The 25,689-nt window shown below is 43.3% G+C and overlaps 1 protein-coding gene across 2 annotated transcripts in view; it reads left to right on the plus strand.

The window, feature by feature from the left end:
- The first annotated feature begins 7,936 nt into the window (after positions 1–7,936).
- Positions 7,937–25,689, plus strand: part of LOC116980420 — a 47,723-nt gene continuing 29,970 nt past the window's right edge. The window contains exons 1-3 of one of the 2 annotated variants that reach the window (XM_033032604.1): positions 7,937–8,196; positions 22,717–23,133; positions 24,091–24,202. In XM_033032604.1, the coding sequence (XP_032888495.1) occupies positions 22,882–23,133; positions 24,091–24,202 (364 nt within the window). In that variant the 5' untranslated portion in view covers positions 7,937–8,196; positions 22,717–22,881. The remainder of the gene's footprint in view (positions 8,197–22,716; positions 23,134–24,090; positions 24,203–25,689) is intronic. The other variant, XM_033032605.1, reaches the window with a different exon arrangement.

Here is a 25,689-nt window from a genome sequence, read left to right on the forward strand (position 1 = left end):
CTAAATGTTCTTAAGATAGAACAGGTTTAGAGGGATATGGGCAAATGCAGGCAGGTGGGACTAGTGTAGATGGGACATGTTGGCCGGTGCAGGTGCTGTCAACGTATTACCTATTCCTAAATGTTCTTAAGAAAATTGTGATGAAATCTTGTCTTTCTTTTGATAAAAATAGGCCATCAATGCTGTTGAGGAGGGAGATTCAAGATTTAAACTCTGAGATGAAGGAATAGAAATATATTTCCGAGATAGACACAAAATGCTGGAGTAGCTCAGCGGAACAGGAAGTGAGGTGTGTAGGAAGGAACTGCGAATACTGGTTTAAACCAAAGATAGACACAAAAAGCAGTAGTGTGAAGAAGCTTCTTGACTGGAAAAGTCACCCATTCCTTCTCTCCAGAGATGTTGCCTGTCCCGCTGAATTACTCCAGCATTTTGTGTCTATCTTCAATTTGCAGTTTATTCCTACACAATATATTTTCAAGTCAGGATGGTGAGCAATTTGAATGAGGGCTTGCAGGTTATGGTGTTCCCATGTGCCAGAAGCCATTACCCTTCCTACTGTTAGAGGTTGTAGTTCTGTAAGTGCTGTTTGGAGTAGACTGGTTGTATAATTGGTTGGTATTTGGTACGTGGAACTCAATGCTGCCAATGTAGACCAGTGGTGGAAGGAATGAATATTTAAGGTGGTGGATGGGGCACCAACCAAGTGGCCAGTGTTGTCCTGGATGTTGTTCCATACATCCACCATCCTTAGCGTGATAAAGTTACGCTCGGGTTCCTATTAAACCTTTTCCCCTCTCATCTTAAACCTATCCTCTGGTTCTCAAATCCCCTACTCTGTGCAAGGGACTCTGTGTGTCTACCCAAACAATTCCTCTCATGGGTTAGATAGAGCTCTAGGGGCTAGTGGAATCAAGGGATAAAGGGAGAAGGCATGCACGGGTTATTGATTGGCGAGTGCTGGCTCGAAGGACCGAATGGCCTCCTCCTGCACCTATTTTCTTTGTTTCTATGATTTTGTACACCTCTATACGATCATTGTCCTTTGAAGATGGTAGTAAACCTTTTGGACGCCAGCAAGTGAGTCACTTGTCACAGAACATCTAGCCACTGACCTGCTCTTGTTGCAACATTGTTTATTTGGCTGATCCAATTTAGTTTCTGTTTAATATTGAAATCCTGGATGCTAATGAACAAAATAAATTGTTCAAATCATTTCAATAAGAACCTGAAGGTAGACAAAAGAAAGGAAGGTAGGAAAAAGAAAGGAAGAGGTGGAGACAGTAGGCTTTGTGTGAGAGCTGGGAAGGGGGAGGGGAAGGAGGGAGAAAGCAAGGGCTATCTAAAATTAGAGAAGTCAATGTTCATACTGCTGAGGTGTAAACTACCTAAGCAAAATATGAGGTGCTGTTCCTCCAATTCGCGCTGGGCCTCAATCTGGCAATGGGGGAGGCTCAGGACAGAAAGATCAGATTGGGAATGGGAAGGGGAGTTGAGTGCTGAGCAACCGGAGGATCAGGTTGGTTAGAACTAACCGAGTGGAGGTGTTGGGCGAAGCGATCTCCGAGTCAGCGCTTGGTCTCGCCGTTGTAGAGTCGTTGACACCTGGAACAGTGGATGCAGTAGATGAGGTTGGAGGAGGTGCAGGTGAACCCCTGCCTCACCTGGAAAGATTGCTTGGATCCTTGGATGGCTCGAGGGAGGAGGTAATGCTGTAAGAGTAGCATTTCCTGCGGTTGCAAGGGAAAGTACCAGGGGGAGGTGTGGTTTGGGTAGGAAAGGACAAATTGACCAGGGAAATAAGAACCTGAATCCTTCTATAAAACATGTTCCAAATGCATTGATCAATTTCCCTCCTGGGATAAATAGAATTCTTGGAGGGTTTTATTTGTATTTCAATTAACTTAAAAAAATTTGACTCCCAAATTAATTTGCGAGTGTCCTTTCAGCAATATTTAAAACTAATGTAAACCTGAATATCATTCATGAATAACAACAGTGTACGCTCTGAATCAGGCAGTAAATCTGAACAGTAGATCAGGCAGGACTGTCATATTTAAAAATGGGTACTCACTGATCCAATCTAATCTTATCCAATAGTAATAAAATTATAAATAAATGTTAATTAACTAATTCTATGCTATAGTCATTGAAATATTTAAATTAGTACTCATTGTGGTTAAATATTTCTCAGAGTATTCCTTTAACCTTTCTCTTGCTGGAAATAGGCTGGCTGTTATCATAAGGTTCATCGGGTCCTGATGTTGACCAGTATCTTAGCCAAATGCCAACATTCTTATTGGTAACGGTATTGATTTATTATTGTCACGTGTACTATGCAATGCAAAACTTTGTTTTGCATTGTCTCCCTCCCCCTCCCTCTCTCTCCCCCCTCTGCATGGTCTTCAAGCAGATCGTACATCAGATGGAGCAGAAGTGAAAATAAACAGTGTTTACAATGTGATGGTGCAGCTACAGAGAAAATGCACGTAGAAAAAAGTGCAAGAGCCGCAATAGATTGCAAGTTCTCAATGTATGAGGGAGAGTCAGAGACCAGTCTGAAGAAGGGTCTCGACCCGAAACGTCACCCAGTCCTTCACTCCAGAGATGCTGCCTGTCCTGCTGATTTACTTCAGCATTTTGTGTCTCTCAACATATGAGAGATCTTTTCAAGTGTCTGTTAACAATGGGGCAGTAGCTGTTTGCGGATTTAGTGATATATGCTTTCAAGCATTTGTGTCTTCTGCCCGGCTGGAGAGAGAGAAGAAGAAAGGATGGCCAGGGTGTGAGCGGTACTTGATGATGTGCTATGGTCCACCAACTCCACAAAGCCCACCCCGACCCTCTTCTAAATATTCACAGGTAAATATTCAGAAAAAATCTAGAAAAGACTGAAACATTCAGCAGATCAGACAGCATCTATAAAGGACAAGCAGTTATTGTTTCAAGCCTAAGACCCTTGATCAGAACTGGAAAGTGAGAAAATAAGTTTGTTTTAAATTGCAGAGAGGGTGAAGAGGGGTGAACAGGATTAAGGAGGCTCTCTGATACGATGAGCAAGGGTCGTCAAGTGACCCTAACATTTACTGAGCCATTGTGTTGAGAGATTAAAGAGGATAGATTAGGGAGATAAATAACAAAAACGAACATTTCCAAACTGGGAAAGGCAGGTCAGCACTGTTGCTGAGATTTAAAATAGAATTTAAAGACTGGAAAAGGTAGAAAATTCAGCATGTCCGAAGAGAAAAGAAGGCTGGGTTAATATTGAAGATAAATAATTACAACTAGCAGTGATTATTTATGATACAAAAGTAAAAGCAAGGTGCCTGAAATTGTTGAATTCAAAGTCCCGAAGGGTATACCACTTCAGATGGAAGGTATTATTCCTTATAGCTAAAATGGACTCTTATTAGAACAGTACGGGACGTCATAGACAGATACAGTTGATCAGCACTGGAGAGCGATGGACGAGGAATGGACAACTGGAGGTCCGAGAGTTGTGCTGTGCTTCACAAAGCAGTCATCGAACCTACATTTGGCAGCGAACACTGAATGCAGTCATACACTCTGTGTAGGAAGGAACTACAGATGCTGGTTTAAACCAAAGATAGACACCAAAAGCTGGAGTAACTCAGCGGGTCAGACAGCATCTCTGGAGAAAAGGAATAGGTGATGTTTTGGGTCAAGATCCTTCTTCAGACAGAGTCAGGGGTCACCTATTCCTTTTCTCCAGAGATGCTGTCTGACCTGCTGAGTTACTCCAGCTTTTTGTGTCTATCTGCAGTAGTACACTAGATTGGAAGTACAAAAGTTACTGTTTCACTTGAAAGAATTGTTTGTGTGCCTGGATGATGGGAAAGGTTGAGGTGTTGCAACTCCTGTGATTTTCTGAGAAAGTGGCATGAGAGGCGGTGTGATTGGTGGGGATGAAACTGACCACCAGAGAGTTGCAAAGTGTATATCCACCATCCTCTTTTTCCAAAACTGTCCTTGGAGTTTAGAAGAATAAGCAGTGAGTGACCCTACTCAAACATACAAGATCATAAGGGAGCTTGTCGGGGTAGATGTTCAGATGTTTTCACTAATGAGAGATCACAAGCAATCGGTCACAATACAATTTTAAAAAGTAGGAAACTGCGTTACATAGACATTTCTTCTCTCAGACGGCAGTAAATTTCCGGAATTATTTGCCCCCGAGGAGGATGAAAGCCAGATCATTAGATGTATTTAAGGTGGAGATATTTAAACATTTGAGAGATTGGATAAGTGAAGGGGTTTGAAGAAGCGGCAGACAAGTTGTGGCCAGCATAAATCAGCCACAATCATATTGAATGGTGAGGCAGGTCTGAGGGTCCTTGTGACATAATCCTGCTCCTACCTCTTTCTGTTCTTGTGTTCAGGTAGATCCATTGGTACAGGCTGCTCTTGTCCCACAGAAATTACTTCCACCTATGTTGACTGTATCCTTTCTCTCCTTTCTATTTACACCTGTCATTCCTTTCATATCGTCTGCATAATATCCAACCTCCAACTATGCCAACTGCCACCAACTACTTTAACTTCTCTGTCTCTGGCTTCCTACGCTGTTCCAACAAAGTGTAGTTTATGATCAAAGAACGGCATCTCTTCTTCCATCCAGTTATGTTGCAGACTTATGGAATGAATATTGAATTTAACAATCTACCAATACTAGTAACAATTTAACAGATCGAACACCACTGTCAGGAGCCCTCTGCTCACCTGTATCTAGCTATCATTTGCCAGGTTTTGCCCCACCTCCACCTTCTTTTTCCAACATTTTGCCTCCCACTCAATCAGCCCGAAGAAGGGTTCTGACCCAAAATGATGTCTGTGCATTTCCACCGAAGATGCTGCTGACCTGTTGAGTGCCTCCAGCATTTTGTGTTTTGCTTAAGATTCCAGCATCTGCAATCTTTCGTGTCTGCAGTGAATTTAACAGTTTCAGATAACCAGTCTTTCCTGCTGGTGTCAGAAGTGACAGGTCTGATGCAAGGACATCCGACGGCAATATTGACTCAATTCTCCTCCTTTCATAGATAATTCCTAATCAGCATTTTCTTTTGTTTCATATGCTGTGCGCTGTATCTTAGAATTACAGTATGTTCTTTTGTTTCTTTCCTAACAGCCCTCATTCATCTATTTAGTAGATTGCAAAAGCAGTCATGGTCATGAAGTCATACAGCCAGTGGCGGACTGGGTCTAAAAATATTGGTTGCCAGGCGACAAAGGGGGCCCACTTCATCAGGGGCCCACTTGATACAGGGGGCCCACTTAATCAGGGGCCCATGCCATCGGGCAAGCTGACACCCTGGCCAGTCCACCACTGCATACCACTCAGATTCCTATTACATTTTTACCCCTTGCCTTAAGTCTATGTCCTCTGGTTCTCGATTCCCCTACTCTAGGCAAGAGGCTCTGTGTCTACGATCCATTCCTCTCATAATTGTGTACACCCTTCATCCTCCTGAGCTCCAAGGAATAGAGTGCCAGCCTGCTCAATCTCTCCCTATAGCACAGGGGCTCGAGTTCTGGCAACATCCTCGTAAATCTTCTCTGTACCCTTTCTAGCTTGACAAAATCTTTCCTATAACATGGTGCCCAGAACTCAACACAATACTCTAAATACGGCCTCACCGGCATCTTATATAACTTTAACATGACCTCCCAACTTCTGTACTCAGTCACTTGAACAGTGGTCTCCACCCTTCATAGATGTTCCCCTTGTTGCCTCCATCCCTCTCCCTCTCATTAACTTAAAATACTCTTGTATTGTCACTTTTCCAGTTCTGTTGAAGGGTCATTTATCTGAAACATTAACGATTTCTCTTTTCACAGACAAAGTATGTCCTGGTAAATATTTATCAGCAAATACTTCATGCTTGTTCTTCAGAGAATCATAAATCATTGACATTTAGAGTGCAAAGGGGTCTATTGGGTCCATCATGCCTATGATAACCAAAATCAGACTATAAATAAATTTCACGAAGCAGCTCTTTGCATTTTCTCCAGCAATAACTCATCCGTTCTTTTAGAATACAGTGAGGATTTCTACCTGCACCACCCTCTCAGATAATTAATTCCAGACATCACCAAATGTTCAGTAAAATCACTTCTTTGGTTTGACCAATAAAGACAATAGACAATAGGTGCAGGAGTAGGCCTTTCGGTCCTTCGAGCCAGCTCCGCCATTCAATGTGATCATGGCTGATCATTCCCAATCAGTACCCCGTTCCTGCCTTCTCCCCATATCCCCTGACTCCGCTATCTTTAAGAGTCCTATGTAGCTCTCTCTTAAAAGTATCCAGAGAACCTGCCTCCACCCGCCCTCAGGCAGAGAATTCCACAAGTCATCCTTCAAAGAGATACAACGGCCATATTTATTTCCATAAAAATTTATAAACGGCATGTATGAAGCCGGCAGCTTAAGGCTAATGAACAAATACAACTCCCAAAAGTGAGGTTCTCAGCTATAAGAGAGACCATTTTGGACCCCAAATTTATACCACTGCGTAAAGAGGGGTCAGAGGGATGGAAATTAAGGGATGGGGATCATCAAAGTGAGGATCCGGTGATGGGGATGGGGTCGTTGTAGAACATTGGGGATCAGGGCAATAAAAAGATGGAGATGGGGATCAGGAGGGTGAGGATCTGATGATGGGGATTGGAAGTGATGGAGCTCGGGGGAATGAGGAGCTGGGGGATCAGGGGCATTGGGGATCGAGAAGTTGGTTAAAGATCGGGGAAGGAGGGTGGGCATCAGGTAGTTAGAGATGGAGGAGTTAGGGATCAATGGGGAGGGGGATCAGAGGGATGAAGATCAGCCCCCTTTATGTGGCGACTATTTGCATACCGTGGGTATGCACAAGGAATACTACTGCGACATTTACATGTGACGATAAACATAATTAATTCATCATGGGGAAGGGAAGGTGGAGATCAGGGATCAAGGGGGTGGGGAGCAAATGGATGAAGGGATAAAGACGTGGGGATCAAGGGGTTAGACATCGAGGAGTTGGGGATCAAGGGGTATGGGGATCAGAGGGATGAAGATCAGAGAGGGGGAGGGTGGGGATCAGAGGGATGAAGATCAGAGAGGGGGGGTGGGGATCAAGGGGTTAGACATCGAGGAATCAAGGGGATGGGGGTGAGAATCAGGTGTGATGAGAAAGAAAGTCATTAGCAGTCCCCCTGCGCGCCGCTATCGGCCGTGGAACTGCAGCTCGCACCGACACAGGACGTGCAGGATCTCCCGGCAGCAGCGACATGACGGTCGTTCCACCCCCAGAACAAAGTCCTTAAACCTCACGCCGCCATAGTTACACCAACTCCTCCTCACTGTCCCTCCCCTCAGTTCGGCAGCCAGGGCCAGGCCAAAGGTTCCAGCCTCCCGTGCCCTTTACAATCGTCCCAGTTGTAGTTACAGATCGTGGTTAATTCACGGCGAGGCACTCCAGTCATCAAACACCATTGCAGTGGAAATGTCAGATATTTATTATGTGTATCAGCAACATTCCAAAATTAAAGTAGCACTCAGTACTATGAAGACACACTCAATCTCTGTGTGGAAAAGGACTGCGGATGCAGGTTTATACCCAAGATTGACACAAGGGGCTGGAGTAACTCCGCGGGCCAAAGGCAGTATCTCTGGAGAACATGGATAGATGACATTTGGAGGTCGGGACCCTTCTTCAGACTGATTGTAGAAAGGAGGTGAAAGCTGGTTAGGAGTGGGGAGGGGATAAAGTCCGGCAGGTGATAGTTGGATACAGGTGAGGGGATTGATGGTTTATCAGATGAGCTGATAACGGCCAGAAATGAAAATAATTCAGCTGAGCTCAACAATAAACTGGAGACAGAAGGAGTAGTAATGGTGCTGACGAGCCGCTTCCACACCCCACACCCCCACCACACAAATCAGTCTGATTCAGGGTCTGGACCGCCAGATGTCATCCATCCGTGTTCTCCAGAGACGCTGCCTGAGCCGCTGAGTCAGTCCAGCACGTTATGTCCATTTTCACTGATAAACTGCCCTTTCTGAACTCCTCTTGCGTTGCCTGCAGCAGTCTCGGTGCGTCACAGCGGTGGATCAGCTCACTGTGCGGGTGGGGGAGTGAGCTGTGTACGTGAGAGGCAGAGAGAGAGGAAGGAGCTGGAGCAGGAGCAGGAGCGAGTAAGGTGAGTGCTTGTGTCTGGAGGAGAGGTGGTAGGGGGTTGCCGAGTCCCCAGGGTCCGGACTGGGATGGGGGGCGAGTCCCCAGCCTACAGGGAGGTTGGAGTAAGCCCGTCAATGTCCTAAACTGAGGAGGAGAGGGAGGGTTGGTCTCTATCCATGCCTTAGTGTCCAGTGTCTTTCCCCATTGAGACATGTCCTTGTCCCTCTGCCCCGAGTGAGGAGGGAGCGTTAGACCCTTTGTCCCCGTGTCCCTCTTTTTATGCCCATCTGTCCCTCTTTTCATGCCCCTTTGTTCCTCTATTCATACCCGTGCCTTCCTTCTTTGTGCCACCTATTCCTGCACCTCTACCGAGAGTCAAATGAGAGAGATCTCCCTCTCTGTACTCAGAATGTATCTCTTTACTTTAGGGATCTGGGCTTCGCTGGCAAATTCCAACATTTGTTTTACTGTCCCGCTGAGTTACTCCAGCTTTGTTGTGCCTATCTTCGATGTAAACCAGCACCTGCAGTCCCTTCCTACCCATTTGTTTCACATCCCCAGCCACACTTGAGAAACAGGTGCCGAGCCACCGTGTTGAACTGCATTAGTGTGTAATGAACACATTCATGCTGTGTTCCCGCGGAGGTGCCGGCAATGGAGTTTCAGGATTCAGACCCATTGACAGTGAAGGGAAAGTCATATTTTGCCAAATTCTATACTCTGCAAACCAGCATCTGCAGTTCCTTATTTCTAATATCTTGCCAAATATAGCGAGGGGAAAACCCCTAACTGGACATCAATGGACAGGTTATTGATGAGTGTCACTTGATAGCAGTGTTAACAATAGGGAGGTTGCACGGCAGTCGTGGTCACGACCCGTGACCCGTACTGTTGCCACGCAACGCCTTCTGGAGTACAAGCGGTGAACTGCATGTAAATACTATGGTCCAGAGCAGCGGGTCCGTCTTCTTTCCCAGCATCCGTTCAATTGTCGAGTTATGCTTCCAATCTAGCAAAAAAAAAAAAGGTTTTGCTCAGATTGTAAGCTTCTCCCAAAACCAAAAAGAAAAGTTCCCGAAAATAAATGAACTGCAAGTGTTGTGCTGAACATGTTTCTCATAAATACCAAGTCTAGAATGTGTATACCACGTTAGCTTTGCACAGCATAAAACCACAAAATAGGACATTTTTAACTCTTTTTCAAACTCAAATTTAAGTTTAATGTTAAAAATTTTGAAGTGCACTTTAACTTCTGTGTTTGTTATGCAATGATTTGCCAATTACTTGCAATTTCATCCATAATAAATGCCGATGAGCCAAGTAACTTTTTTGAAAGTTTTTATTGCTCGTATATACTCTATACGAAAGCCCAACTATCTGCACCTACTGTGGGGCGATGGATTCATTTAAGTTAAAAAGTGCACAACAGATCCTTGCAATTTTATCAATTTTAGGTACTTGACTTTCAGAGTTGGTCACGATGAACTCCAGTGGTACAGTATGACTTAGAATTAGGTATTTTTGCCTGACACCGCCAATCACTTGCACTACATGAATGTGTAAATGTGCTAATTCGCGAGTTTTTTCCACATCCATGCAGATAGTGCTTTCCCTCTTGTAAATGCAGGAATTTCTGCTACACAACCGTAAAATTCGGCATCATCTTTTATGTCAAAACCGCGATTAGCTAAAATGACATCTCCAGGGAGCAGGTTGTCAAAAGAGTTGGATGAAAGTGTAATTGTTTTATCTGTGCCTCTGCACCCCCATGCTGCAGATAAAAATGAAATAGTACCACATGGTGTTATTTCCAATTAGCAGCTAACAATTATGCCATTCCTTGTTTTGCATCTGAGTAAAATGTAATTCAAAACCCATGTAAAGAAACATAGAAAATAGGTGCAGGAGTAGGCCATTCGGCCCTTCGAGCCTGCACCGCCATTCAATATGATCATGGCTGATCATCCAACTCAGTATCCTGTACCTGCCTTCTCTCCATACCCCCTGATCCCTTTAGCCACAAGGGCCACATCGAACTCCCTCTTAAATATAGCCAATGAACTGGCCTCAACTACCTTCTGTGGCAGAGAGTTCCAGAGACTCACCACTCTCTGTGTGAAAAATGTTTTTCTCATCTTGGTCCTAAAGGATTCCCCCTTTATCCTTAAACTGTGACCCCTTGTCCTGGACTTCCCCAACATCGGGAACAATCTTCCTGCATCTACCCTGTCCAACCCCCTAAGAATTTTGTAAGTTTCTATAAAATCCCCCCTCAATCTTCTAAATTCCAGCAAGTACAAGCCGAGTCTATCCAGTCTTTCTTCATATGAAAGTCCTGACATCTCAGGAATCAGTCTGGTGAACCTTCTCTGTACTCCCTCTAAGGCAAGAATATCTTTCCTCAGATTTGGAGACCAAAAATGTACGCAATACTCCAGGTGTGGTCTCACCAATACCCTGTACAACTGGTTTGCAATTTTTTTTAATGATAAATTTAGCTTCAGAAGCATTTTCTTGCATGTAAAAACCCACTTGAGAACCATGGGTGATTTTACAATTTTACAGCCAGATTTATCACTTCTAAAACTTTTTAGATACCAAAGGAATCAAGAAAAAACACAAAGAATGCCTTACTGTTGATGAAATGCAGTGAGCAAACGTGATAATTCCCAATATTTTCAATTTTGATATCTGCACGGCCAATGTTCGTCAACCACTTTAGCCGTTGTTGTCCCTTCAGCTCTCGCTTCTCTCTACCATAATTTCTCCTCGCTTTTGGAATTCTGAAGTACAATAAATATCTCTCACGGTTACCCCTATTTCCACAATTTTTTACAGCGCAAAATTTACAATTTTGGCGGTTTTTAACAAGTAAGAAGGTACGTGTTTCGTGTGTTACTAGTGTATGCCGGAAGCTGGCTTGTACTCCAGAAGGATTGACCTACTCCTTGCGTCACTCCCTTTGACTTGATGACATTACGTGCAACCTCCCTCTAGAGCTTCCATCACTTGTGGATGATTGCTAATTGACTGAGTGGGGGGAAGTTGAAGTAGCTAGAACCAGATTAGTCGAGTTTTTTGTGTCCAGAATACTCCAGGCAATCGTGTAATTATTCAAACATATCTGTGTTGCACCTGTACTGGACAAACCTCACTGGAACCATAGATTTTCAGTAGTAAAGCTGATATGATGTCTGCCTCTATAGTCTTTACTGCAAGCCATTTCTTAATTCCTTTGGAAGTGGAAGTGGGAGTGATCCCAGGAGAAGCCAAGGTGCATCATCTGGTTGAACATGGTGGCACGTACATCGGCTTTTTCCTCAGCGTTCCCATGCTCTGCAATCAATGAAAATGGTGATGTTGTAGCTGCCTCTTTCTGTTAGCTGTTGAAATAGCCGGCCATGGGCAATGGATGCAATGTCCCCATGACCAGCATGAGATAGGCAAGTGAAGATTGATGACATCCCTTTGAATTAGAGGATATGGGTATGATCCTAAGTCTGTGTACCGTAGAGTGAGTAGAGAACAAGGGGTTCTTTACTTCCAAGCACGGAGTATTCCCTTTATTCCAGAGTCATTGGGGATCGGGGAAAAGAAAGGACTGAATGAGTCTTTGTATGAGAGAAAGTCCATATTGTGTGCGTGTGAAAGAAGTGCATAAGACCAGAGTGAATGTCATGGTGTGGTATGTTATGGAGAGGGTTGCTCAGTCCCATAGTGCCTGGGTGTCAAGAGTGAGACCGAGAATCCTTGCCGAGAGTCATTAATTGAGATGAGAGGCTTCAAAGATTGATCAAATGGGAACTAGCAGCGAAATAAGTGAAACGTGGCTGAGGCTGTCAGAAAGATTTCCCCAAAATGTGTAGTTACATTATTTATATTAGCGTCTGCAATGCTAAAATGAAAAGTTTCATTTGTGGATATTTTTTTTTCGTTTTTAGCATGCCCCCCAAAAGCTTTCTGTAGTCAATGGTCAGATAAAGTGCTGTAATTGAGCAAATCAGATGCAAAGAGATTCATACAAACAGCATCAATGTGATCAGATAGCCTCTTTGAGAAATGTTGATAGCAGAATAAAGTAAGACAGAATGGCAGGGATAATTCCCGTACCCCTCCTGGAGTCATAGTCATAGAGTGATACAGTGTGGAAACTGGCAACAATATCCCAGCTCCACTTGCCTGCGCTTGGTCCATATCCCTCCAAACCTGTCCTATTCATGTACCTGTCTAACTTGCTTAAACAATGAGATAGTCCCAGCCACTTTTAGCAGCTTGATCCATACACCCACCACCCTTTGTGTGAAAAAGTTACTCCTCTGATTTCTATTAAATCTTTTCCTCTTCACGTTGAACCCATGTTCCCTGGTCCTCGATTCCCCTACCTTGGGCAAGAGAATCTGTGCATCTATCTGATCTATTCCTCTCATGATTTTATACACCTCTATAAGATCAGCCCTCATCCTCCTGCGCTCCAAGGAATAGAGACCCAGCCCACTCAACCTCTCCCTGTAGCTTACATACTCTAGTCTTGGCACCATCCTCGTAAATCTTTTGTGAGCCCTTTCAAGCTAGACAATATCTTTCCTATAACATGGTGCCCAGAACTGAACACAATATTCTAAATGTAGTCTCACCAACGTCTTATGCAACTGCAGCATGACCTCCCAACTTCTATATTCAATACTATGACTGATGAAGGACAAAGTGCCAAGCCTTTTTGACCAACTTATCGACCTGCGACTCAACCTTCAAGGAACCATGCACCTGTACTCCTCGATCCCTCTGCTCTACAACACTACCCAGAGGCCTACAATTTACTGTGTAGATCCTGCCCCTTGTTCGACGTCCCAAAATGCAACACTTCACACTTCTCTGTATTAAATTCCATCAACCATTCCTCTGCCCACCTGGCCAATCGATCCAGATCCGTTGCAATCTTTCGCAACCATCTTCACTATCTGCAAAACCACTCACTTTTGTATCATCAGCAAACTTGCAGAGCAGTCTACCATGCGGAAACTTGTCGAATGCCTTACTGAAATCCATGTACATAACATCTACAGCTCTGCCCTCATCGATATATTTGGTCACGTCTTCAAAAAAATTAATCAGATTTGTGAGACACAACCTCCCTCGTACAAAACCATGCTGACTATCCCAAATCAGCCCTTGCCCATCCAAATGCCTGTATAACCTATGTCTCAGAATACTCTCTAGTAACTTTCCAACTACAGATGTTACAACTATAGTTCCCAGCATTTTCCCTGCAGCCCTTCTTGAGAAGAGGCACAACATTTGCCACCCTCCAATCTTCCGGCACCTCTCCTGTATTTAAGGAGGACTCGTAGATTTCAATCAGGGCTCCCGCAATTTCCTCTCTAGTTTCCTGCAATGTACTCGGATATATCTGGTCAGGCCCTGGAGATTTGTCTACCTTCATACACAACGGTACCTTCAGTACTTCTTTGACAGTAACACTGACTGCTCTCAAGACACTTCCATTGACTGCCCCAAGTTCCTCCGTCCTACTGTCCTTCTCCTCGGTAAATGCAGAGCAGAAATATTCCTTGAGGACCTTGCCCATCTACTGAGGCTCCACACAGAGGTGATCACTTTGATTCCTGAGAGGTACCACTCTCTCTCTAGTTACCTTTTTTCCCCTTATGTATTTGTAAAATCTTTTGAAATTGTCTTTAATGCTACCCGCCAGAGCTATCTTCTGATCACTGCGGAGACATCCTCTTCAACTAACAATGCAACCCCCCCTCTTCTTTTTCCCTCGCCCCTGTCTCTCCTGAAGCTCCTGTACCATGGAACATTGAGCGGCCAGTTCTGCTCCTCCCTTAACCAGGTTTCAGTCATGGCTACAATGTCCCAGTCGCTCGTACCTATCCATGATCTAAACTCATCTGCCTTGCCCGTCAGGCCACTTGCATTAAAATTTGTGCAGTTGAAACCAACCCTCCTTCCTCGCTCTCTGCCTTTCACCTGCCTATTCTGTCCCACACCACCCTCTGTACCAACTTCTAGCCTCCCACGTACCTCTGTCCTGTACGAGATCCTACCCCCCTACCAATCTAGTTAAACTATCATCTATTATGCCCACATGAGAAATCAGTTGTGGCCCCAGTTTTACACCTTATATATATATACATTCTAGCAATGCAACCCTCACTTCACTGCACCGGAGAGTCAGCCTAAGGTTCTGTGCATGTGGGACTTGAACTTGCAACTTTCTGTTTCTGTAGCATAAGTAAGCTAGAGCTTACTGGAGTTAAAAAGACCGTAATTGGTTTGGTACTGAACTGATCAATGGTATCCACTTGGACAAACATTACTTTAATTTAAGACAGACACAAAATGCTGGAGTAACGCAACGGGATAGGTGGCGTCTGTGGATAGAAGGAATGGGTGATTTTTCAGTGACTTATGAGAAAAACATTTTTCACAAAGAGAGTGGTGAATCTCTGGAATTCTCTGCCACAGAAGGTAGTTGAGGCCAGTTCATTGGCTATAATTAAGAGGGAATTAGATGTGTCTAAAGGGATCAGGGGGTATGGAGAGAAGGCAAGTACAGGATACTGAGTTGGATGATCAGCCATGATCATATTGAATGGTGGTGCAGGCTAGAAGGGCCGAATGGCCTACTCCTGCACCTATTTTCTATGTTTCTACGTTTCAGGTTAAGATCCTTCTTCAGACTGCTTTGACTTCCCTTTTGTGTAGAACCAAGCACTTGCCAAGGGCTTCTCGTTTTTTATTTCGGTTTTCAGCGTGTCAACACCCAGAACTATCAAGAAGGGAAATTATATACAATTGTGAAACATAATAGTGGTTGCAAAACTATCTTAAACAAATTGTGTTGCATTTTATACTGATAGATGGGATTTTTTTTAATCTTGGCTGTTTTGCAAATTTTTTATATCCTATGACCTTGATACAAACAGAAATTTGATAGAGGCCATCACAGTCAGCCAGATGGACAAGCTAAGTAATTTCAAACATCAAATGAAAGATGAGGAAATACTTTATTTAAAGATGGTAGGGGTGGAGTTGCAAGTGTAGAAAGAAGTTAGGGCAAGGAAAGGATATATCCATTTCCCAATGTATACTAATAAGAAAAAAAATACGGGAAATTGTTGGAGTCCAAAACTAATCACAAACAGGAAATAGAAAACAGCAATGAACTAAAAATAGTGCACATCACGAAAAGAATGAGGTAAAACCACACAAATGTTGCAATTGGAGAAGAACACTGTGTAGCTCCTTTTGCAATCTCAGTCTCTAGGTAACTTGCAGCAGACAGAAACAATTTGCATTTACATTACAATCACACCTTCTCAAATTCTATTGGACTGTAGGTGTGTACACTGATAATAATGAGCTTAATTAATAATTCATGTTTGCTTGTAATATTAAACATTAAATAATTATAATTGGCCGGTCAATAATTAAAAGTTTGCAAAAGCTCCTTTGTTTGCGTAGAGCCATGCGGTCTTTTCTCATAGAGAGGACTATTTTAATATCATATCTGATATTTGCAGTTCTTAAGTGCAGTACCATCTTGGTTGTCTTCTTCAGCAGTCGCTTGGGATTGAAGGTGACCTGCTTCATCCAGTTTTGAGGTGACCGATGAGGACACTCCAAGTCTCATTGATTCTTCCACAGGTGCGGTGGACATGTGTGGGTAGTTTGGGAGGTGTGTGCTCCTTTTGTTTGCGTCACATTTCCGCTTGTTCCCAGTAAACTGGACTCGATTTCCAACGCTCCTGCCATGGGCCAGGGATTCCCTCTAGTTTATGGGGTAAAGGGATTTTCTCCCGGAAACTTTAAGAACATTCTTGGATCACTCTCCCTGTGATACTCTCTTAGCATGACGAGGCTCAGTGTAGAGTTTCCATTTCAAGGATCTGGCATTGGATGTGTGAATGAAGTGAGCTGTGTATTGAAGCCAATTAAATGCTATTGTTTTGTGTGTTGGCCTGGGAGAGAATACAAATGTTGGTTAGTTTACCTGGCAATTTGGAGAACTTTACTGTGACATTGTTGGGCAGGGCTGCCAACTCTCACGCTTTGAGCCTGAGAATCACGCATTTGAATAATAATAATAATAATAATGGATGGGATTTATATAGCGCCTTTCTAATTCTCAAGGCGCTTTACATCGCATTATTCATTCACTTCTCAGTCACACTCGGTGGTGGTAAGCTACTTCTGTAGCCACAGCTGCCCTGGGGCAGACTGACGGAAGCGTGGCTGCCAATCTGCGCCTACGGCCCCTCCGACCACCACCAATCACTCACACACATTCACACACAGGCAAAGGTGGGTGAAGTGTCTTGCCCAAGGACACAACGACAGTATGCACTCCAAGCGGGATTCGAACCGGCTACCTTCCGGTTGCCAGCCGAACACTTAGCCCATTGTGCCATCTGTCGTCCCGACTCTGTCGTCCCGAATAAACTCTCACGCTGATCAGAAATTTCTCACGCTCTGTGGTGAGAAATTCTGTGATCAACGAAAATTTCAAAACTCAGATAAACTGCATGGTCCACGGGTGTTGGAGAGCTGGGGCTGAGGGAGGGATGGAAGCAGCGGGCGGATACAGATGCGGGGAGTCGGGGCTGGCGAGTGTTTGCAGGGCTGGCGAGTCGCTCGCTGCAGCTCCGGCCATGGAGCAGTGCAAGAGTCCCGGGCCGTTGGAAGCGTTGCGCCGTTGCCGCGAGAGTCTCTGTGCCGAGGGGACAGACTCTCAAAGGGAGGTGGAGAGAGAGAAAGGGGAGGGAGATGAGGGTGAGAGAGGGGAGAGACAGAGGGGGTGTGAATGGAGAGAGGGGAGAGAGTAGGGGAGCGAGTGAGGTGAGAGGGGGAAGAGAGAAGGGTGAGAGGGAAGAGGGAGTGGAGAGGGTAGGAGATAATGGGAGAGAGGGGGAAGAGAGAAGGGGAAAGAGAAATGGGGGAAAGAGAGATGGGGGCAAAGAGAAAGTGGAGATAGAGATGGGAGAAAGAGAGAGGGGAGAGAGAGCAAGGGGGAGAGTGAGGTGGGAGGGAGAGAGATAGAGAGAGGGGGAAGAGAGACAGGAGAGACCGAGAGAGAGGAGAGTGTGGAGAGGGGGAGATAGTGAGGGAGAGAGAGAGGGAGGGGGGGGGAAGCGAGGGGGAGAGATAGGAGAGAGGGGGAGAGAAGAAAGAGGGGGGGGGGAGAGAGGGGAGTGAGTGTTAGGGGAAAGAGGGCAGAGAGAGAGTTAGGGGAAGAGGGGGAAGAGAGAGGAGAGGGGGGAGAGTGAGGTGGGAGGGAGAGAAGGGGGGGAGAGTGAGGGGGAGAGGGGGGGAGAGAGAAGAGAGAGTGAAAGGGGGGAGGGAGGAGAGAGAGGGAGTGAGAGGCGAGACAGTGAGGGGAAAGAGGGGGAGGGGAGAGAGTGAGAAGGGGAGAGAGGGGAGAGACGGAGGGAGAGGGGGGGGGGGGGGATAGAGAGGCAGGGCTGCCAACTCCCATGCATTGAACATGAGAATCACGCATTTCGCCAAATTCTCACGCTGATCACAAATTTCTCTCGCTCTGTTGTGAGAAATTCTGTGATCAACGAAAATTTCAAAACTCGTATCAACTGAATGGGCCGCGGGCGTTGGAAGCAGAAGCAGCGGCGGGGACAGATGCGGACGGGGAGTGGGGCTGGCGAGTGTTTGCTGGACTGGCGAGTCGCTTACTGCAGTTCCGGCCATGGAGCAGCCTCAGTGCAAGGCGTCGGAAGCGTTGCGCCGCTGCCGTGAGAGTCTCTGTGCCGAATTCGCCCTGGTGACTGGCATGGATCAGGCTGCGGTTTGATGCATCCTGGAGGACAACCAGTGGCTGCTGGAAGTAAGTACCAAGCACTGGGTAGAAACGGTGGAAGATAGTGGACTTCAAATGGGGGTGGTTGGTGAAAGCATCCTGCTTGCCTGCTAGATTTTCACTTGCTGTAACTGCAGGAAAAATGTTCCCGATGTTGGGCGAGTTCAGAACCAGTGGTCACAGATGAGGACAAACTTTCTTCACACAGAGAGTTGTGAATCTGTGGAATTCTCTGCCACAGAAGGCAGTGCAGGCCAATTCACTGGATGTTTTTAAGAGAGAGTTACATTTAGTTCTTGGGACTAACAAAATCAAGGGATATGGGGAAAATACAGGAAAGAGGTACTGATTTTAGATGAACAGCCATGATCATATTGAATGGCAGTGCTGGCTCGAAGGGCCGATGGCCTATTAATGCACCTATTTTCTATGTTTCTATGCTTGAGTATATGGCAATAAAACTCGATCACTTGATTTTGAAGCATTCATGCATGGTGGAGGTATAATGTCGTCATAGAGTGATACAGTGTGAAAACAGGCCCTTCGGCGCAACTTGTCCACATCCGCCAACATGTCCCAGCTATGCTACCTGCTTTTGGTCCATACCTCCAAACCTGTCCTATCCATGTATCAGTCAAACTTTTTTTTCCTTAAATGTTGGGATGGTCCCTGCCTCAACTACATCATCTGGCAGCTTGTTCCTTTGTGTGGATAAAGTTACCCCTTAAAAAGTTACCTCTTAAAAAATACTTCATACAAAAAACATTGATATCATACTTCTACAATGCACTAAAACATGATTTTAATACATCAAATTTCCAAAGGTTCCTACCCTGGGAGGGGGAACACCCTTCTTCCACACCATCTCCCCACTCGGTTGCTCCACTCCCTCACTGGGTACCCCCCAAGGCCAGTGATCAGTGATCGATCAGCCTCCCCCCTTTCAAAAACGCTCCAATCCAATTTAAAGCATATATATTGCATTCAAGTGTAAGTTAAAAGAGTCGCTACAGTATGCACCATATTGCACAATTTCAAGCTGAAAAATGCAAAAGCTCCGCACCAATGGGAGAAGGGACACCCTCAAGGCTACAAGGAGAAGTTGGGCAAGCTTGGGGAAACAAGGAACTGCAGATGTTGGTTTACCAAAAAAAGCACAATATGCTGGAGTACCACAGCGGGTCAGGGCAACAACCGTGGAGAACATGGATAGGTGATGTTTTGGGTTGTGATCCTTCGTCAGACTGAAGGGAGTGAACCCAAAACGTCACCTATCCATGTTCTCCAGGAATGCTGCCTGACCTGTTGAATTACACCAGCACTTTGAGGATTGCTACACTGCCAGAATTACTTGGAATGAAAGGTTGATCATCATTCTTTAATTCATCATTCTTTACTTCTGCCGCTCCCTGGGCACTCATTCCAAGCAATTACCATGATGTTTCCTCTACATATAATAACTTTAACTCTCATCTTGTATGTCTGTGTACATGTCTGTGTACATGTCTGTGTACATGTCTGTGTACATGTCTGTGTACATGTCTGTGTACATGTCTGTGTACGTGTGTGTCTAGATTTTCACAAAAACACTAGGCGGTAACAATAAGATTTTTACATATTGTGATTCACATTTTCCCCTCTAAGCAGTGATCAGGTTCACTGGAGATGTTATGCTTTATTTCTCGACTGATTGATGATTAAATTTTTTTTTTTAATTCTCTCTTAATCGGCTTCCACTGATGACATCACAATGAGGTGGGCGGGCACGACGGGCTCGGCTCGGAGCCCATTTCACACACAGAATATTCCACGAGCTTCCAGTGACGTCCGGGGGAGGGCCGCATTTCTAGAACATTCCTCAAATGCTTCATCACCTCCCCAACGGTTCACCTGCTTCATTCTCACTGCTTGATGCACTCCTTGATACTTCATGCTGACTTTGCGATCTTCAAAGCTAAGACCTCGATTTTTACACTGATTCCTATTAAGACATTTATTGAAGAGAAATTTTAACGTTCGTTACCACTGATGTTAAAACACTTCCCCATTTTTATACTTTTACTTCTTTGAATAATACTTAACGTTGGTTTCATTCAGATCTTTGATCTTAAAAGACTTCGCAATTTTTGTCACATTACATTTATTTTAAAAGGCTTCTGTTGGTCAAATTTTAAAAGTTTAACTTCGCGATTTTTATTTTCTACGACTTCGCTGTTGGTTTCATTCCGATCGTCGTGTTTATTCTGACTTTGTGATCTTTACACCCCCCCCCCCCCCCGGGTTATTCACACTTTCCACCGGGTTATTCACCTCCCGCACCCCCCCCCCCCCCCCCCCCCCCCCGCTGCCACGACGCCCGGCTGGAGTTTTACGCGGCCATCAAGGAAGCATCGAGACCACAGCGGTGAGGCCTGTTGGTTGGCCCGGCGGGAGTTGAGCTGGGCAGCATCCCTGGAGAACGTGGATAAGTGATGTTTCGTCAGACTGAAGTGTCTCGACCCAAAACGTCACCTATCCATGTTCTCCAGGAATGAATGCTGCCTGACCTGTTGAATTACACCAGCACTTTGAGTCTTTTTTTTAGACAAACTAGGATTGTTTTCCCTCAAATTTGAGAGTTGGAGGGAGACCTGATGGAAGTAAAATTATGAAAGGCAGAGAAAGGTTAGATGGTCAGAAGCTTTTTCCCCAGGATGGAAATGCCAGATGAGATGGCATAGCTGTTAAATGAGAGAGTTTAAAGGAGATGTGTTGGGTAATTTTCTTTACACAGAGGTTTGTGGGTTTTTGGAACACATTGCTAGAGGTGGTGGTGGAGGCAGATACAATAGTGGCGTTTAAGAGTCTTTTATATTGGCACATGGATATGCAGGGATTGGGAGGATCCGGATCATAGGCAGGCTGATGAGGTTGAGCATCATGTTCACCACAGACATTGTGAGCTGAAGGTCCTGTCCTGCAGTTTTCTATGTTCTATAATTGTATTTAATTCAGTAAAAGATACAACATATTGGATTGTTAACATTCTTGGCTGTATTCATAAGAATATTCCAGTTCCCTGCCAATAATTGTCCCACCTATCAGGAATACTAGTGCTCAATCTCCACTGCAGTCCTTGAGGACTATAATGCTTTTATGTTCACATTCCAAAATATGAGGCAACATTAATATCAGGTTTGATGTCACTGAAAGGTTCTTTGTGATCTCATTGAGCTGGTCTTGGCTTTTTAAAAAAGCTTTGAAATGTATGCAGAAATGCTGTATGGCGGCCTGTATTGTGGGAGGTTGGCCAATTAAAAAGTACGTTAATAATCATGGTTGATGTTTGGGAACGGTGATAATTTAGTAAATATGCCAATGTTTTGGGCAACATGTTTTTGCTTTGAGGTTTGAAGATTTCAACAGCTTTGATAAGTAGTTAGTAGGAATGAACTGCTGATGTTGGTTTAAATCGAAGGTAGACACAAAATGCTGGTGTAGCTCCAGGCAGCATCTCTGTAGAGAAGGAATAGGTGACGTTTCGGGTCGAGACCCTTCTTCAGACTGGGTCTTGACATGAAACATCACCGATTCCTTCTCTCCAGAGATGCTATCTGTCTTGCTGAGTTACTCCAGCTTTTTGTGTCAACCTTTGATAAGCAACTACATTTATTTTATGATGTGTAATGTTAAAGAAATATGGAAATGTTGCCATTTGCTTAATTCAAAGAAGTGCTTTCTGAATTATCATTATTTTCATAATCTGTTTTTTTTCAAAGTACAGCAGCTGGGTTATTCTGATGTTGGATTTTTTAACTATGGGAATTTCTTCATTTGAAAAAGTACATTCAACAATTTATGAAAGTATTTGAAATGATACCTTATCGAAATAAATTCCTTCATCATGAGAGAGAGTAATTTATGAGTACCGTGAATGTCTTCAATTAAATTTTTAGAAAATGATGTTGAATATTATGTAACTAAAAAGGAAAGCATTGTAGATGTGATAAATTGGGAAATAGATTTGTTAGGCAAAACATTTAGACCTGGTTTGATTTGAAGAGCTTCGTGTAATTTGCTTGTATTAGAGATAATAATCTCAGTTTCTATTTCAAAATTAAAAGGAGTATGTGGTTAATTGAGAACAAACGTGTTCGTTACAGGAGCATAATTAGGCCATTTGGCCTATCAAGTCTACTCTGCCATTCAATCATGGCTGATCTATCTTTCCCTCTCAATCCCATTCTCCTGCCTTCTCCACATAACCTGACACCCAAGCTGATGTGCAAAAAATGAGGGGGAGAAAAAAAGTTAGGAACACGAGTAATCTATTTAATCCCTTGAACATGTTCTGTCATTCAGTGAAATGATGCCTGATCTCATACAGCACTCTCATATGCCCCACTTTTTATTTAACACCCGTTTACATTGCTCACATCCAAAAGTTCCATTCTCGGTATTTATATTTTATTAAGTTGGCAACAGCTTTATCTTTGTACTGGAAATGTTAAAATGTGCTTTGTTTATCAGGAATAGAATATATATATATTTTTTTTTTTAAATCATCCGTGTTTGATTGTACCAGGTTAAATGCGGCACTCCTAAACAAGTGATCCTACCTGAAAAATAATATATTGATTGTGAAATACTTGGGAATGCCACATGCAAACATTAGCATTCTCCTCTTTTTACTGTGTACTGAATTAATTTATGTCAATTGTTGATTTTTAGGAATTGAGTATTTGCTGCCACATACAAGTACGAAAAGGAGCCAAATGGAATGAAGCAACCTTGACATATAAACACATCTCAAATTCTATACAAGGCAACAGTGAAGCAGCAAGGAGGAAAATACATATAAATTAACAACAAGAATTTCAGTCCAGCAAATCAAACATGGAAGCAGATAAGCCAGTGGTAATGCAGGAATTAAAGGGCAGAATTACTATATACACCGTGACAGGATGTCTTCATTGCTTTAGAGCAAAGGCTCGCCTGATCAATATGGGCCTTCCCTACACCGAAGTTAACATCAAGACAAATCCTGAGATTCGGAAGTACGTTATGGAGCTCACTGGACGGTTTACCGTACCACAGATATTCTTCAACGGCATCTTTTTGGGAGGAAATGATGATTTTGAAAATATGGTGGGTAAAAAACACTTATAATCAAATGGTGAAATAAAGGAATATGATTTTCAGGTCCACTCCCTACACACTAGGGGGAAATTTACTCGGCACAATTACCCCAACCCGAATAAATCGCGAGCGGTCACAGGGAGAATGTGCAAACCTCCACACAGACAGCATCCGAGGTCAGCTTTGAGCCTGCTTGTGCCATTGTGCCACCCATTTTACATAATCTGCTCTTTCTTCTGCACTACTGCTGTATTTTTTCAGTGATTAACATTTGTGAGAAGAAAGGTCAGAATAATTAGTGTTAGATATTACATGGAAAAGAAAATGTGACTGTTTGCAACTGAGTTGCCTTGAGTCTAAAAGATATGATTAACCAATGTTCGTGTTCATGTAGCAATTCGTTAAACGTCATTCATGCTGATAAGGCTCTGCAAAAAAACTTCTGTAGGTATGAACATTTACTTAATATTAATTGCATAGGATTTCTAACGTTCCAGGATATTACCATTTCTGAATGCAATTTGCTTTAATATTCAGAAATTAAAATGTACTGATATTATCACAACATAATCCATTCTATTGAATCAATTTATTTGACAGTCCAGCAAACAGTAATATTTCAATTTAATTAGTCTGTGTCCCTTGTTTAACAGTCTGAAACTTCAGTCTGAAGAAGGGTCTCGACCCGAAATGCCACCCATTCCTTCTCTCCAGAGATGCTGCCCGTCCCGCTGAGTTACTTCAGCATTTTGTGTCTATCTTCCTTGTTTAATTACACTGGTCATAATTTGGAATATTCCATAGACACATTACAGTGGCCATGTGACAACGTTTTAATGGTTGTGAGCAGCTCAACAGGTTTTGCATGTTAGCTAAAATGAACAGGTTGCAAATGAATGTCTTGATGTGTCTGTCAAATTACCAGAGTAAGATAGTGAAACAACAAATTACTTGCTTTCTCATCAGCCAGAAGAAGAGCTTACCAAACTGATTAATATGGTTAAGAACGAGCCTGTACCTGATGATGCACCTCCAATTCCTGAACCAGGAGCTGTTAAAGAAGAGGTACCGAAGGAAGGTCAGTAGAAAGCACATGTACTAGGTATGTTGCAAAACTTACCTTCGGTGGCGCTGCAGTTCTGTCGCTGCCCGTGTGCGCGACTTTGGCGCCTTTGAGAGGGGGGCGGGTTTAAAACACGATTTTCTCTAGGCTGTTGAAATGGAGGTTGTTCAGCCTGCCTAGTTGCTGACGAAAAATCGTTGCGACATTAGTTTGCTGCAGCTATTTTTAAACTAAATTGGGTTATTTAATTGTTATAGTAGATTAAAAATTATCCTCTAAAGCTGCGAACGCCGACAACGGGACGGATCTTATGTAGGGGACAAGGCAAGGTAGGTTGTTTATTTTTACATAAAGTGCTTCTTAAGATCCCTTTATTCAAAATTTTAAGTTGCGAGTACGTGACTTGGGGGCCCATTCAAACCCGCAGTATCTTTCATGCCGCATATGGGCTTCAAATCCACCGTAATGGCAATGTTGCAAACCATCGCGTTCCAGAAAAACCCACTCGCAAGCTGATTTAAATGACCATTAATTTACAGCAATTGAACACTAAATTCCTTCCATTTGGCCTATAAATTAATGTCAATGAGATTTAAAAATCATGTTTTATTGTGAATTCTTGTGTGAATGTTCTTTGGACACTTAGGCTATTTAAAAATGTTAATCTTGTCTTAAGAAATGGATAGATCTTTAGATCTAGTAATTGAATTTTGGAATTAGCTACAATTGGGTAACTAACTAATTATATGCTTTAATTTCATGTCATCCAAGTAAGATTGTTTAATATTTGATTCAGAATGCTTCAATCTATAATAACTGAACATTTCTTTCAGTTCTCTTAATTTTTAATAAAGGTTTTTTTTTTGTTTATTTTATTAGAAGTTAATACAGTACAAAACAGTACAGTGGAACCTAATTTTAGGTGCCAACTATGTCATACCGTAATCCATGTACAACCTCTAGTTTTATGTTTTGAGAAGGAAGTAAGCAAGACAAGAAAAAGAAAACATGAAAAATAGATGGTAGAGAATAGAAAACGTGAAGTGTGTATATAAAAAGAAAAAAAGTGGAAAGTAGAAATAGGAGAGAAGGCCCCTTAAAAGAGAATTTTTCAAATCTATATTCGGAGATGTAGATCTATCCACGGCATGAACTGAAATCAGTAATCTTTACGGTACCGCTGCATCACATGATTCCAAAAAGTCAATGAAAGGAGACCAAATCCTTAAGAATTGGTCATATTTATCTATTAGTCGGAGTCTCATTTCTTCAAGGCGTGCTATGTCCATCATATTCCCAATCCACATTTTAACAGTTGGTATGGTTGTATTTTTCCAAAATTTAAGTATCAATTTCTTTCCAATTATTAACCCATAATTAAAAAAAATGTTTTGGTCTTTATTTAAATTGCTATCTTCTACTATTATTCCAAATATAATCCATTCCGTTTTAGGTTCTATTGTGGACTTGAAAAGCTTTGTAAATATATCAAATATTGCTCC

The sequence above is a fragment of the Amblyraja radiata genome, chromosome 14, assembly GCF_010909765.2.
Source record: "Amblyraja radiata isolate CabotCenter1 chromosome 14, sAmbRad1.1.pri, whole genome shotgun sequence".
Classification (NCBI taxonomy): Eukaryota; Metazoa; Chordata; class Chondrichthyes; order Rajiformes; family Rajidae; genus Amblyraja; species Amblyraja radiata.